Genomic DNA, 15,164 nt, shown 5'->3' with positions numbered 1-15,164 from the left:
TGATAGGATATCACTATGAGCTATCATAGTGATATCCTATCATTATAAAGCCCTCAAAAGCCAAGAGATGAACATAGAGAAGAGTCCCCTCAGTCAGATGGTCCTGATGCTGAACAAACCAACATCAGCCCCTATAGACAATCCTAACAATAACCAGCCTCCGGACAGTGACATCACTCCCCAACAAATCCGACCCAACCAAATTATTAATCAACAGAAACAAAAATACGAGAACTATTGGATCGAAACAACAAAGACCCAAAGTAAACTTAATTGCTATCTGGCCCTAAACAGACAATACACCGTGGCAGAATATTTGAGCATGGTGACTGATAACAAAGTGAGAAAAACCTTAACAATGTACAGACTCAGTGAGCACAGCCTAGCCATCGAGAAAGGCCGATATAGACAAACCTGGCTGCCCAGAGAGGACAGGCTGTGCTCTCACTGTGGTCAAGGAGTGGTGGAGACAGAGCTCCACTTCTTGACTGCATGTGACAAATATAAACACATAAGAGAAGATTACTATCCTAAATTCACAAAAATAACAAAAACAAAGATACAGTTTGACTCTATCCAGGCAATCCCCTACTTATTAGGTGAGAAAGCCGAATGTTCAAGGTTGGCAGCAAAATATGTAGCAGCCTGTCACAAAATGAGGGACAATGGGTGAACACTATAAGTCTACTACAATTAATAGACTAATGTCATTTTGCTTATGTTTGTCTTGTTCGTATTATTTGTTATGATTCTGAATATGTATTATTATTTTGTATCATAATGTATGTAATGCTTTGGCAATATAAGAATGCTTGTCATGCCAATAAAGCATAATTGAATTGAATTGAATTGAGAGAGAGAGAGAGAGAGAGAGAGAGAGAGAGAGAGAGACACAGAGAGAGAGAGAGAGAGAGAGAGAGAGAGAGAGAGAGAGAGAGAGAGAGAGAGAGAGAGAGAGAGAGAGAGAGAGAGAGAGAGAGAGAGAGAGAGAGAGAGAGAGAGAGAGAGACACAGAGAGAGAGAGAGAGAGAGAGGGGCGACACGTTGTGCGCTTGTAGATCGGGTATTTTCACTTTTATTGTAATATTTAGTATTTTGTCATTTGTACTTTTGAAGGCTTAAGTATGTTTAAAAGCATGTAGTCAGAATATGGAAGAAGGAGGGAGGAGGAGGGAGAGGGAGTCCCACACACTGTGTTCACTTATAAATGAATTTATTTATTTATGATGCAACGTTTCGGTCACTCTGACCTTCATCAGGCTTTAAAAGTATTTACTCCAAATACTTTGACTCAAGTACACATTTGACTGACCAGGTCTCACTGGTAGTTGAGTAATACTTGAGTATCTATACTTTGACTCAAATATAAGGGTTGAGTACTTTGTCCTCCACTGGCTATAATATGATTCATTAAGAGAGGAGGGGGGGGAGGGTGAGTAGTATTAAATACCATAATACTGTGGTATTTTGTTAGATACTGTACTGTGACATGTTATACTATTACATCTCTACTCTGTACTTTGTGATGTAATGAAATATTGTTTGTTGTTTCTCCATCAGGTGTCTGTCCTCTCACACTGGACACAAACACAACAGATACAAACCTCTCTCTGTCTGAGAACAACAGAAAGGTGACACTGACCAGTGAGGTTCAGTCCTATCCAGACCATCCAGACAGATTTCAGTTCTGTCCACAGGTTCTGTGTAGAGAGGGTCTGACTGGATGCTGTTACTGGGAGGTAGAGTGGAGTGGAAGGGTTTATATAGCAGTGACTTACAGAGGAATCAACAGGAGAGGAAGGGGTATTGACTGTGTGCTTGGATACAATGACAAGTCCTGGAGTCTGTATTGTGATGGTGAAGAAAACAGATACTCTGTCTTTCACAATAAGAAGAGAACCATCCTCCCTGTCCGTCCCTCTGACTCCTACAGAGTGGCAGAGCATGGTGACAGTGAGGTCAGTGAGGTCAGTGAGGACAGTGAGGACAGTCAGGTCAGTGAGGTCAGTGAGGTCAGTGAGGTCAGTGTCTACAGAGTAGCAGTGTATGTGGATTGGTCTGCTGGCGTCCTGTCTTTCTACAGAATGTCCTCTGACTCACACACACACCTGCACACCTTCCAGACCACATTCACTGAACCTCTCTATCCTGGGTTCTGTGTGGTGGATGACTCCTCCTCAGTGTCTTTGTGTCTGATAGAGTAAGTTGAACACACACACACACACACACACACACACACACACACACACACACACGCGCACACACACACACACACACACACACACACACACACACACACACACACACACACACACACACACACACACACACACACACACACACACACACACACACACACACACTGCTCTATATGGTGTTGACGATGTTTTATAGATCTGTTATTTTCAGTGTTTATAACATGTAGATGGTTTATAGATATGTTATTTTCAGTGTTTATAACATGTAGATGGTTTATAGATTTGTTATTTTCAGTGTTTATAACATGATCTATAACATGTAGATGTTTTATAGATCTGTTATTTTCAGTGTTTATAACTATCTATAACATGTAGGTGTTTATAGATCTGTTATTTTCAGTGTTTATAACATGATCTATAACATGTAGATGTTTTATAGATCTGTTATTTTCAGTGTTTATAACATGTAGATGTTTTATAGATCTGTTATTTTCAGTGTTTATAACATGTAGATGTTTTATAGATCTGTTATTCTCAGTGTTTATAACATGTAGATGTGTTATAGATCTGTTATTTTCAGTGTTTATAACATGTAGATGTTTTATAGATCTGTTATTCTCAGTGTTTATAACATGTAGATGTGTTATAGATCTGTTATTTTCAGTGTTTATAACATGTAGATGTTTTATAGATCTGTTATATTAAGTGTTTATAACATGATCTATAACATGTAGATGATTTATAGATCTTTTATTTTCAGTGTTTATAACATGATCTATAACATGTAGATGTTTTATAGATCTGTTATTTTCAGTGTTTATAACATGTAGATGTTTTATAGATCTGTTATTTTCAGTGTTTATAACATGTAGATGTTTTATAGATCTGTTATTTTCAGTGTTTATAACATGTAGATGTTTTATAGATCTGTTATTTTCAGTGTTTATAACATGATCTATAACATGTAGATGTTTTATAGATCTGTTATTTTCAGTGTTTATAACATGTAGATGTTTTATAGATCTGTTATTTTCAGTGTTTATAACATGTAGATGTTTTATAGATCTGTTATTTTCAGTGTTTATAACATGATCTATAACATGTAGATGTTTTATAGATCTGTTATTTTCAGTGTTTATAACATGTAGATGTTTTATAGATCTGTTATTTTCAGTGTTTATAACATGTAGATGTTTTATAGATCTGTTATTTTCAGTGGTTATAACATGATCTATAACGTGTAGATGATTTATAGATCTGTTATTTTCAGTGTTTATAACAATCTTTAACATGTAGATGTTTTATAGATCTGTTATTTTCAGTGTTTATAACAGTTTTATAGATCTGTTATTTTCAGTGTTTATAACATGATCTATAACATGTAGATGTTTTATAGATCTGTTATGTTCAGTGTTTATAACATGATCTATAACATGTAGATGTTTTATAGATCTGTTATTTTCAGTGTTTATAACATGATCTATAACATGTAGATGTTTTATAGATCTGTTATTTTCAGTGTTTATAATATGTAGATGGTTTAACTAAGACTCCGCTAGTCTTAGTTCTACTGAATCTCTTCTCCACTAGTCTTAGTTCTACTGGATCTCTTCTCCACTAGTCTTAGTTCTACTGGATCTCTTCTCCACTAGTCTTAGTTCTACTGGATCTCTTCTCCACTAGTCTTAGTTCTACTGAATCTTTTCTCCACTAGTCTTAGTTCTACTGGATCTCTTCTCCTCTAGTCTTAGTTCTACTGAATCTCTTCTCCACTAGTCTTAGTTCTACTGGATCTCTTCTCCACTAGTCTTAGTTCTACTGGATCTCTTCTCCACTAGTCTTAGTTCTACTGGATCTCTTCTCCTCTAGTCTTAGTTCTACTGGATCTCTTCTCCACTAGTCTTAGTTCTACTGGATCTCTTCTCCACTAGTCTTAGTTCTACTGGATCTCTTCTCCACTAGTCTTAGTTCTACTGAATCTCTTCTCCACTAGTCTTAGTTCTACTGGATCTCTTCTCCACTAGTCTTAGTTCTACTGAATCTCTTCTCCACTAGTCTTAGTTCTACTGGATCTCTTCTCCTCTAGTCTTAGTTCTACTGAATCTCTTCTCCACTAGTCTTAGTTCTACTGGATCTCTTCTCCACTAGTCTTAGTTCTACTGGATCTCTTCACCACTAGTCTTAGTTCTACTGGATCTCTTCTCCACTAGTCTTAGTTCTACTGGATCTCTTCTCCACTAGTCTTAGTTCTACTGGATCTCTTCTCCACTAGTCTTAGTTCTACTGGATCTCTTCTGACTCAAAGCAGGGTGAGTCAGAAGGATCTTAGATCAATAGTTTTAATGACATCATTACAGCTTCACAGATACGTTCCAACACTGAAATACTGATGACTCTTCTCAGGCATTTTCACAATAAATGTCACTACATTCATCTACGTTACTCTACATTACTCTTACTACTATTAATAACAAAGTCTGGAGAACAAAGCCAAATAAAACACACAACCAGGGTTATTATAGTGAACTAAAACTATCACAATAACTAGAAATGTAAAACATTTTAGTTACTGAAATAAAAATAATAATAATAAGCTTTACAGAAAAATTATAGTATTAGTCAATAAAAAATCTTAAAAAAAAGCAGATGTACAAGCTCACAATGTTTTGCGACACATTTTGAGCTTGTAGATCTGCCTTTTCTGACCTTGTTAATTAATGACATTTTTACCTTTTTTGTCATTTTAACTTTAACCCTTAAGTCTGAGTTATACTTACAGTAGTTTACACCAAAATAGCCGATCTACAAGTGGTGTGCGCTTGTAGATTAGCTATTTTCACTATTTTTGAATATTCTTTAAGTAAGTAGGCTGAAGTGGGCTCAAATATTATAAACTCCACAATCTAATTGTTTTTGTTTGTTTGTTTGTTTGTGTCTTTCAGGCCAGTGGTTCCATCCAGTTTCTCCCCCATCGTGCTCACAGAACAAACAACCAATGAATACAGGTCAGTCGTCACACACACACACACACACACACACACACACACACACACACACACACACACACACACACACACACACACACACACACACACACACACACACACACGTTAAGAATGCCATTGATTTATGAATTTATTTGATTATATCAGGCAATGACATTCATTGCTCTTTGTTTTAATCATATTACTTTTATGTGTCTGTAATCATGGGTCACAAATTATCCTTTTCTAGATGATTCTACATGTAATAAATCTGTCTGATGTTACTTTAATCAAGGTTTTTTACATCGTATCTGTTAAATAAACATTAAAAAAAGAACAACAAATGGGATTGTAAATTAACTTGATGTGAAGTGGCAACATGTTAATAATACAGATTGTATTAATGAACATGTTTGTTTAATATCATATAGATTTTATATCAGTACAAATGATTGTTTTATATCATATAGATTTTATATCAATACAAATGTTTGTTTTATATCATATAGATTGTATATAAACACAAATGATTGTTTTGTGTCACAGGTTCCAGGTCCCCGGGGTGGGGCTGTTCCAGTGCAGTGACACAGGGTTAGTGTTTGGAACGACAGGGGAAGGAGAAGTCCTCTACAGGACTGATCAGTGGGATGAAAGATGTCTCCAGTCAACAGGAGGGACTCCTGCAGGTCCTCTGTTTGACATCCAGTGTCCTCAGAAGTCTGTCCGCCAGCTACACCTGCCACACTGTGCCATCACACCTGGTGAGTCAGCTACACCTGCCACACTGTGCCATCACACCTGGTGAGTCAGCTACACCTGCCACACTGTGACATCACACCTGGTGAGTCAGCTACACCTGCCACACTGTGACATCACACCTGGTGAGGAGCTGCTCTTAGCATCGTCCAGTTTCAAGGATCTTGTTCAAAGCAACATAATATAACTTTTAGGATTGTTGCATTTGATCAAAGAGAGTCATGGAAACTGACATGGTTTATGCGTGTTGTTAAAGACAGATGCACATGTTTCTTTGAGTTATACCATGAAATGGAAGCTATAGCCTAATATATTTTCACAGGTTATGACCTTTGTGTGGCCAACATCACAGATGAGGGGGTGTACCTCTTAAAACCACAGAAAGTGACCCAGACTCATGTGGTTTTAAATGTGACACACCTGTCTCTGTTTGGACTCCTGTGGAAGAAGATTTCCGAGGTTTTCGGTGTACGTCCAACATCTGGTCAAGTTCTGCTGTTCCTTCAACCACCAGGACGTCGAACACGTAAACTGAGTGTAGTAATGCTGCCAGACAACGTGCCTGTCAAAGAGGTAACATATACAGTATTGTCTGTTAAGTAGCATCTTAGTTCTTTAGACTTATTGAAGGTCACTTCATATTTTGAACAGACATCCAGAGGCTAGTCTGTAGGTGTGTGAACACATTTAACAATCAATTTAAGACCAAAGTTTATATACTGCATGGTGCCTATAAAGACATAGGAGCTACTGTATGACAACATACCCTAGTATTCATGGTAACAAAGACTGGTGAAGTATATTGTCAACAGTACCGGTCATTATTATTGAACCATCTGGTCAAGTTGTGTTTGTATCATTGTAGGTGAAGACATTCTATCAAGAGTGTAACCAGAAGGATCAGCTGGTGAGCACCTCCAGCTGTGTTCTCACCCCAGACAAGGTCTACAGACTGCAATGTGCTTCACATGAAGTACAACCTGAGGTATCACACATTAAACTACAACCTGACGTTATTATATGTTAAGAGCAGGGGTCGCACTAGTATATTAATCTGCCGGTCCTAATGTCCGGAATTATTCAAATTTATCGGACATCTGATAAAAATACCGGTCATAATTATATTTATGCATTAATTACAAGCTGGTGCGTAAATACAGCTTAACACTTAGGCCTACAGCATTATATTTTGGATTGAGCTATTTGAACATGAACCATGATGAACGACATTTTATATAGCAGGGTCATCTTGCACAAATACATTCATTACCTACATTACCATTTGCACATGCTGCGTCAATGCGTGCGTAATGGTTTCACAATAATCAATTGCGTTTGAACGCATTTTCTAATCAAAGGGCGCTGCACAAAAATAGGCATTTCAGATGAATCCTTCATAACGTGGCTCAGCTGACCTGTTAGGGCAATAAATGATAGACCACTACTCACTCACAGGAGGTTATACTGTATAGTTAGGCAGTGGATGCCGTCTGTGCGTCTAGTTGGGACAGCCGTGGGAAAGTTGATGAGTTGTGAGAATCTTGTCGTCTCCTCATAGAGCTATTCAGTTCAAAGTGGTAACGTTTTAACGTGTCCACCTCATAGAGTTAAAAATAGGTCCACCTTCATGATTAACGTCGTGTTTCACCTGGATGCCACAGTTGCAGTAGCCTATATCTGTTGTGAAGAGTATTTACGCATCTGTGTTGGATGTTTCATCTTCAAATTGCATTGTTGTTAAACTATAGTATTGATTGAAAATGTTATTAGGCAAAAGAATGTAAAACAACACAGTTACATTTATAATGCTTTTGTCTAAAAGGTCCGGCCAAAAAAGTCCTTGCGGACTTATTTCCGTTGGGGTCCTTGAGTAGGGCAACTTGCCAACTTTACTCACAAGTGCCCTTGTAATAGCCTAGTGTCTGTGACATATTCTAACTCGTAATGATACAACTTGTGTTTGACTGACTGTTAAATACACAACTTTATATAATATAACCAGACCGCGGTCTCTGTCTGACTGTCGTGCAGACCAGAGTTATAATACATTGCAACAACTACGCAGAAGCAACAACTCTCTCTTCCTGTTGTACCTTCACAATAAAGTGTCTCCCATTTACCTCCCAATGCAGCACATTTTACACTGGTTATTATTAACAGTAAATAGGTGTAACTTAACAGCGTGTGACACTCTTTCTCTCTCTCGTTCTCTCTCTCGCTCCCTCTCTCAATCTCTCTCCCAGAAACACAAACGCTGTTAAGAGAGAGAGAAAGAAAGAGTGAGGGAGAGAGAGAGAGAGAGAGAGCTTGCAAAGCAGAGGATTTGAAATGTGCCTGATTTGCGGTGATAATTAATGAACGTGCCGTGTCTTTATCAACCGGTCAGGATGTCCGGAGAGAATTATTTTTTCCGGTCTTTGTCATAAAAAATCGGTCAAAACCGGCAATTATCGGACTAACGCGACCTCTGGTTAAGAGTCATGATAATGTCCAGTAACTAATACTACCACTACTAGTACTACTAATACCAATACTAGTATTAGGCACCAACTTGCCTACTTGTTGTTAACTAGTTGTACGAACTCTTGTTTTATTGTTTTATTGGATCTTGTTTATTCTATACACTTATTTGTTTTATCTCTTGCTCATTTGATTTTCCTATTTGTCTCATCTGTTTAAGACAGTAGGTAGCTGATATATTGCACTTTTACCTTAGAGCTAGGTATACTCTTGGTTGCTTGTTTTTGCAGAAAATGCACTTCAGACTTCTGGTGATTAGTAGTTTTCGTTCCCTACCTTTGTTGAATGTACTTATTGTAAGTCGCTTTGGATAAAAGCGTCTGCTAAATGACTGTAATGCAATGTAATGTAATGTAATGTAATGTAATGTAATGTAATGTAATGTAATGTAATGTAGTATTATTACTATCACCACATCTACTACCATTACTAGCACTGCTAAAGTAATACAATAGTTCTATAGTTAATCTAAAACTTATCTCTGTTTTCAGGCTGTGGCTTATCGTCTGAACTATGGACCAAATTTCCATCCAACATTTAAGGTGACGATGGATGTCAACGCAGAAGTCGTCTCATTGGCATTACTGGGACCTGAGAACGACCAAGTCTGGAAGGAAGCAAGCATTGAACTGGAAGGTAAACATAGTTCAGTTTAATTTAATTATTATTAAACTTTATCTTCCCCAACTATTACTGTTGGGGATTCGACCCCTGGGCTCCGGTCAGCACAGAGACATCACACATATTTCAACTCTTTTCTTTTTGAGGCATTACATTATTGGTGCATTGAATAACCAGAAGTGTCTGAAAATGGAATACAGAAAAAAACACAAACACATTAATAATAAATTAATAATTATCGGAGTTGTTGAAAAACCAATATTAACCAGAGTATATGCACTGTAAATGAAATATGCATCATTATTACACGGCTTGGTTGAATGCTTGATTCTGATTGGTCAATCACTGAATTCAGCTGTGTGTTATTTCTGTATAATGGCCGATGAGCTCTATAACAGACCTCTGTCTGATCAAAGACTCAGAGCACCTGCTCATATCAACCTGTCTAATCAAAGACTCAGAACACCTGCTCATATCAACCTGTCTAATCAAAGACTCAGAACACCTGCTCATATCAGCCTGTCTAATCAAAGACTCAGAGCACCTGCTCATATCAACCGGTCTAATCAAAGACTCAGAACACCTGCTCATATCAGCCTGTCTAATCAAAGACTCAGAACACCTGCTCATATCGACCTGTCTAATCAAAGACTCAGAACACCTGCTCATATCAACCTGTCTAATCAAAGACTCAGAGCACCTGCTCATATCGACCTGTCTAATCAAAGACTCAGAGCACCTGCTCATATCAACCGGTCTAATCAAAGACTCAGAACACCTGCTCATATCAGCCTGTCTAATCAAAGACTCAGAACACCTGCTCATATCAACCTGTCTAATCAAAGACTCAGAACACCTGCTCATATCAACCTGTCTAATCAGAGACTCAGAACACCTGCTCATATCAGCCTGTCTAATCAAAGACTTAGAACACCTGCTCATATCAACCTGTCTAATCAAAGACTCAGAACACCTGCTCATATCAACCTGTCTAATCAAAGACTCAGAACACCTGCTCATATCAGCCTGTCTAATCAAAGACTCTGAACACCTGCTCATATCAACCTGTCTAATCAAAGACTCAGAACACCTGCTCATATCAACCTGCGCTGCTTGATTTAATGCTGTATCCAACACGACAGCCATGTAAACAAACACACCATGTCATTTACAACTAAATATTGCTCTCAAGAATGTTTTTGAAGCGCCCATACCCTAGGTGGGGTTGGCGAAAGGGCCTACTCTGTGTGGAGTTTGCATGTTCTCCCCGTGTCTCCTAGGGTAGTTAATACCCTCACAAAAACATGTAGTAATCCTGGTCGCTATACCGCCTCCCCCATGACAGCCGGGGCGCCTGATGGAGGGGAAGGGAACTGGTTGGAATAACGTGTTCCTTCCACGCGCTACGTCCAACCAGGGAAACACCCCCCTGTCAGGTGACAAGAAGGTCAGTTGGCTCTCATGCCTGAAGGAAGCATGAGCTCGGCCCTGGCCTCCCTACTGTGGGGGACTGGTGTAGTGCTGGTGTAGGGCTGGTGTAGCGCCCAGGATCACTTAGGAAATTGGCACCGGGTGAAAAAAATGGGTTACAAAAATCGCGGGATAAAAAATTTAGAAAAAAAAAAAAGAATGTTTTTGAAAACAATTGAAGTGAGAAATAGACGATGCAAGTAACCAAAACTGTTTTATATTTGATCAACACTTCCTTGTTTTCCGAGGCGACGTTGGCGTGTTGCGCCGGACAGACGGTCGCACCTGGCATACATTACATTACATTACATTACAGTCATTTAGCAGACGCTTTTATCCAAAGCGACTTACAATAAGTGTATTCAACATAGGTAGGGAACGAAAACTACTAATCACCAGAAGTCTTTAGTGCATTTTCTGCAAAAACAAGCAACCAAGAGTATACCTAGCGCTAAGGTAAAAGTGTAATATATCAGCCACCTATTTCCTTAAACAGATGAGACAAAAATAGCTAAATCAAATGAGCATGAGCTAAAACAAATAAGTGTATCGACTAAACAAGATCCAATAAACAATACAGCAATAGAAAACAAGCGTTCGTACAACTAGTTAACAACAAGTAGGTCAGGCAGAGAGGAAGGGTAGTGTTTCCTGAAGAGGTGGGTTTTCAGCCTGCGGCGAAATATGGGCAGTGACTCTGCCCATACATTAATGGAATACTTTTATTACCGTAAGCAATGAAATACTTTGTTTTGTTGTTACTTTTGGTTAAATGTATGTAGTTTTTTAGCAGGTGAAATGCAAACAAAAGCCACTGGCAATGGTGGAAAGTAACTAAGTACATTTACTTAACACATTGAGTGCCAAAACACAGACGAAATCCATTTACAAACGCCACCAAATAAACACAGCCGTACAAACGCAACACATTTCACAGGAAATTCCATTCCTCAAGTGTAGCAGGATAAAAGGTCCGACTTGCAACAGTCTTGCCGCGCCGTTCGCCCCGACGCTCTCCTACTCCTACTGCATCATGTTCTTAATGTGAGAAACCTCCGTTTCCAACACTGGGCCCGACGCGGGGTGGTCTCAATCAAATAAATCACATAAAAATATGTCTGTCTGTCTGTCTGTCTGTCAGTTAGTCAGACATTTAGTCAGGTCAATAACGTTTAATAAAACATTGCATCATCTTCCTCCAGAAAAACATCCAGGCGCCGGTCCCAGTCATCCAGACACGTCAACAAAGATGACACGACAGGAAGCAGAGACACTGCGGTCCGTGCGGTCAGAGTTCGTTGAACGAGTGTCAGAGGCCGTGATCAAATGTCTGCTGGACAAACTGTTCGATGAGAACGTTCTCAACGATGAAGAGATGGACGAGGTCAGAGCAGAGAAATACAGGAAGGAGAGAGCCCGGCAATTAATCGACATGGTGAGAAGGAAAGGGAACGAAGTGTCTCTGAAGATGATCACTGCTCTTCATCAACTGGATCACAACCTTCATCAGCAGCTGGGTTTGTAGCTTTTATAGAATCCTGTTCTGTTGAGGATCCTAATGTTGTCTAATGACTAGAAACGATCTTATCAGCAGGATATCACATCTGATGTTTGACAAAGGTTCTCACCCATAAATTGTACCCGTTGTACTTATTTAGGTACACATTACCATAGTAGGCTACCTGAAGGACAGTCTATGACGTCAGGACTATCAGAGATCTCCATATATGGACATAATTTTTCTGGGCATATTTTTTCTAGGCATATTCTTCTGGCATTATCAACGACAACATAAAAATCACACCCAGTGTGAAGTGGGCGGTGTGGTCACAGTGGTCATCACAGTGATGGAAGTTCACTTAAAGAAAAGTAATATTGTGGACCAACCATTGTACACCCCTAACTTAAACAAAACTATAAATGTGTTTTTTTTTAAGTGCATAGTCCTATTTATAGGGCTATGCACATGTGTCATGTTTCACTAGCCAATCACAGTCCTGAATAGACTGTGATTGGCCAATCACGGTGCAGGGTTAGGGGGGTACACTGGTGGCCAATCACAGCGCAGGGTTGGGGGGGGTGCAAAATCCAAACCTCACATATAGGGGCGGTTTCACCGCCCAAAAAGGCCAGAGTCTTATTCTCTACTATTGAACGCCTCTTAAACCCCCCCAGTCCTATAAGCAGACCCTCCCCGCTTCTAAAGCCAAGTGCGATGAGTTCGCATCCTTTTTTGACAGTAAAATCTTTAACATAAGTGCTGATATTATGAATAATGCCGCTAGTACACACTCTCAAAATACGTTTGCAGCTGATGCTGCCAGGTGTAAGGGTATAGGTCACTGCTGGGGAAACCTTACGTCATTCTCTCAGATTGATGAAGAGGAACTCCGCAAGGCCATATCGCGGATGAATTCATCCTCCTGTCCACTGGATGCAATCCCCACCCCCTTTCTCAAGGAAATTCTGGACAGTGTGATCAGTGATATCTTGAAAATAGTTAACAGCTCCTTACTATTAGGTGTCTTCCCAGACTCTCTTAAATCGGCTGTAGTTAGGCCCCTGCTTAAGAAACACAACCTCGACCCCTCTGTGCTGGGTAATTATAGACCCATCTCCAATCTGCCTTTTTTGGGCAAGGTTTTAGAAAAAATGGTCTTCTATCAACTGGAAGTGTTTCTGCAGACCAATAGCATTCATAACAAATTCCAATCGGGCTTCAGGAGGGGTCACAGTACAGAAACGGCACTGGTGAAAGTAATTAATGACCTCTGACAATAAAAATGTATCCGTCCTCCTGCTCCTTGACTTAACAGCGGCATTTGATACAATCGACCACACTATTTTAATACAGCGTCTGGAGCACTGGATATAGGTACGGCCGTGTCTTGGTTTAGGTCCTACCTAACAGGCAGAAGCTATTTTGTCAACCTAGCCGACTTTAACTCAGACAAACACGACATCTGCTCGGGTATTCCACAGGGTTCGATTCTAGGTCTGTTACTGTTCTCCCTGTACATACTGCCACTGGGAGAGCTTATCACCGAACATGGAGTGAACTGTCACTTCTATGCTGATGACACCCAGCTATACCTCTCTGTGGCTCCAGATGACCCCAGTGCTCTAGACCCTTTACTGACCTGTCTGTCCAGCATTAAATCCTGGATGAGTGAGAACTTTCTCAAGCTTAACGAGGACAAAACAGAGGTTCTCATTAATAATTGGTTCTAATGAACAGAGAGAATCAATAAAAAGTAGACTCGGCAACATGACTGTAGAAAGTAGCACTACAGTCAAGAACCTGGGCGTTATTATTGACTCTGAATTGAATTTTAATGCACACATTAGTCATGTCATCAAGATTGCCTTCTTTCATCTGAGAAATATTGCACGAATTAGAGCTTATCTGTCACTGGTCGATGCAAAAACGTTAATCCACGCTTTTGTTTTCTCTAGACTTGATTATTGTAGTGCACTTTTTTCTAGCTTGCCAAAGAAAACAACCGACAGATTACAACTCGTCCAAAATGCGGCAGCCAGAGTTTTAACTAAAACTAAGATGAGGGAACATATCACCCCAGTCCTAGCATCATTACACTGGCTCCCAGTTGTTTTTAGGATTGTATATATATTGTATATTGTATATATATATATATATATAAAATACGGTGAAGCAGCATTTTGCTTCTATGGGCCGACTGCTTGGAATAAACTCCCAATATGCCTAAGACAGGCCCCCTCCGTGGATAGCTTTAAAGCACAGCTCAAGACTTACTTCTTCACTCTTGCTTTTAGTTGATCTTTTTACTATGTCGCTGTGTTGCTGTTTATGTCTTCGCTGTTTGCTTGATTCACTGCCTTCTGCTTTCGCCATTATTTTAATTCCATTGCTATTATTTCCTGCTTTCTTTTTTATATGCCATTGTTAAACTGCTTTGATGTTTTTTCTCTGCTTTGTTGTTGATTTGTGTTGCCTTTTCTGTAAAGCACTTTCGCTTTATTTTATTTTCTGTATTTCACCCTGTAAAGCACTTTGAGCTGCATTTATGTATGAAAGGTGCTATATAAATAAAGTTTATTATTATTATTATTATTATTATTATTATTAAAAGGGACATTGACAGATATAGATACAGACAGAGACACAGAGATTAGTGTTTTCTGGACAACCGCTGTTTCAACTGACCTCCCACTCGGTACAATAATCCCTCTCATCCTCTGTGACAAGTATGAAGTTGAACGGTCCGACGGTTCTCGAGATGTGAGCGGGGAATGCTCTCAGGCAGACAGATTTTGTGCATTTATAGATAAACTAGATTTTCAGAAAGTCGAGAGTGAAAAAGCTCGACTCCCAACGACCTTTCTGGCTCTTAAAGCTCAAAGAGGTAAACACAATGTAATGTTCCCACAGAAAGGAGGTGTCATTCTCTGCTGCCATTTTCCTTTTGTACATAATAGTGTTTTGTATTTGTTGATGTATCATTGTGTTATTTGTATGCCATGTTGATGAATTGAATACATAGGACCACAATGGAAACAAGTCATTCTCTGTACAGAGAATAGAGTCTCCTTCACATTGTGTACAGAGAATAGAGTCTCCTTCACATTGAGAATA

The 15,164-nt window shown here is 39.3% G+C and overlaps 1 protein-coding gene across 1 annotated transcript in view; it reads left to right on the top strand.

Annotated features, from left to right (window-relative positions):
* The window catches only part of LOC308084358 (NACHT, LRR and PYD domains-containing protein 3-like), a 78,882-nt gene that overhangs the window by 63,089 nt on the left and 629 nt on the right, over positions 1-15,164 (top strand). Inside the window, exons 10-17 of the mRNA XM_080426975.1 lie at positions 1,561-1,967; positions 2,004-2,200; positions 5,141-5,203; positions 5,729-5,943; positions 6,261-6,511; positions 6,804-6,923; positions 8,950-9,094; positions 11,752-15,164. The exon at positions 11,752-15,164 is cut by the window's right edge and continues 629 nt beyond it. Coding sequence (XP_080283101.1) covers positions 1,561-1,967; positions 2,004-2,200; positions 5,141-5,203; positions 5,729-5,943; positions 6,261-6,511; positions 6,804-6,923; positions 8,950-9,094; positions 11,752-12,074 — 1,721 coding nt within the window. The 3' untranslated portion in view covers positions 12,075-15,164. The remainder of the gene's footprint in view (positions 1-1,560; positions 1,968-2,003; positions 2,201-5,140; positions 5,204-5,728; positions 5,944-6,260; positions 6,512-6,803; positions 6,924-8,949; positions 9,095-11,751) is intronic.

This window comes from Gymnoscopelus braueri (assembly GCF_963280865.1).
Source record: "Gymnoscopelus braueri genome assembly, chromosome: 1".
Lineage (NCBI taxonomy): Eukaryota > Metazoa > Chordata > Actinopteri > Myctophiformes > Myctophidae > Gymnoscopelus > Gymnoscopelus braueri.
This window is presented reverse-complemented; position numbering and strand designations above follow the sequence as displayed.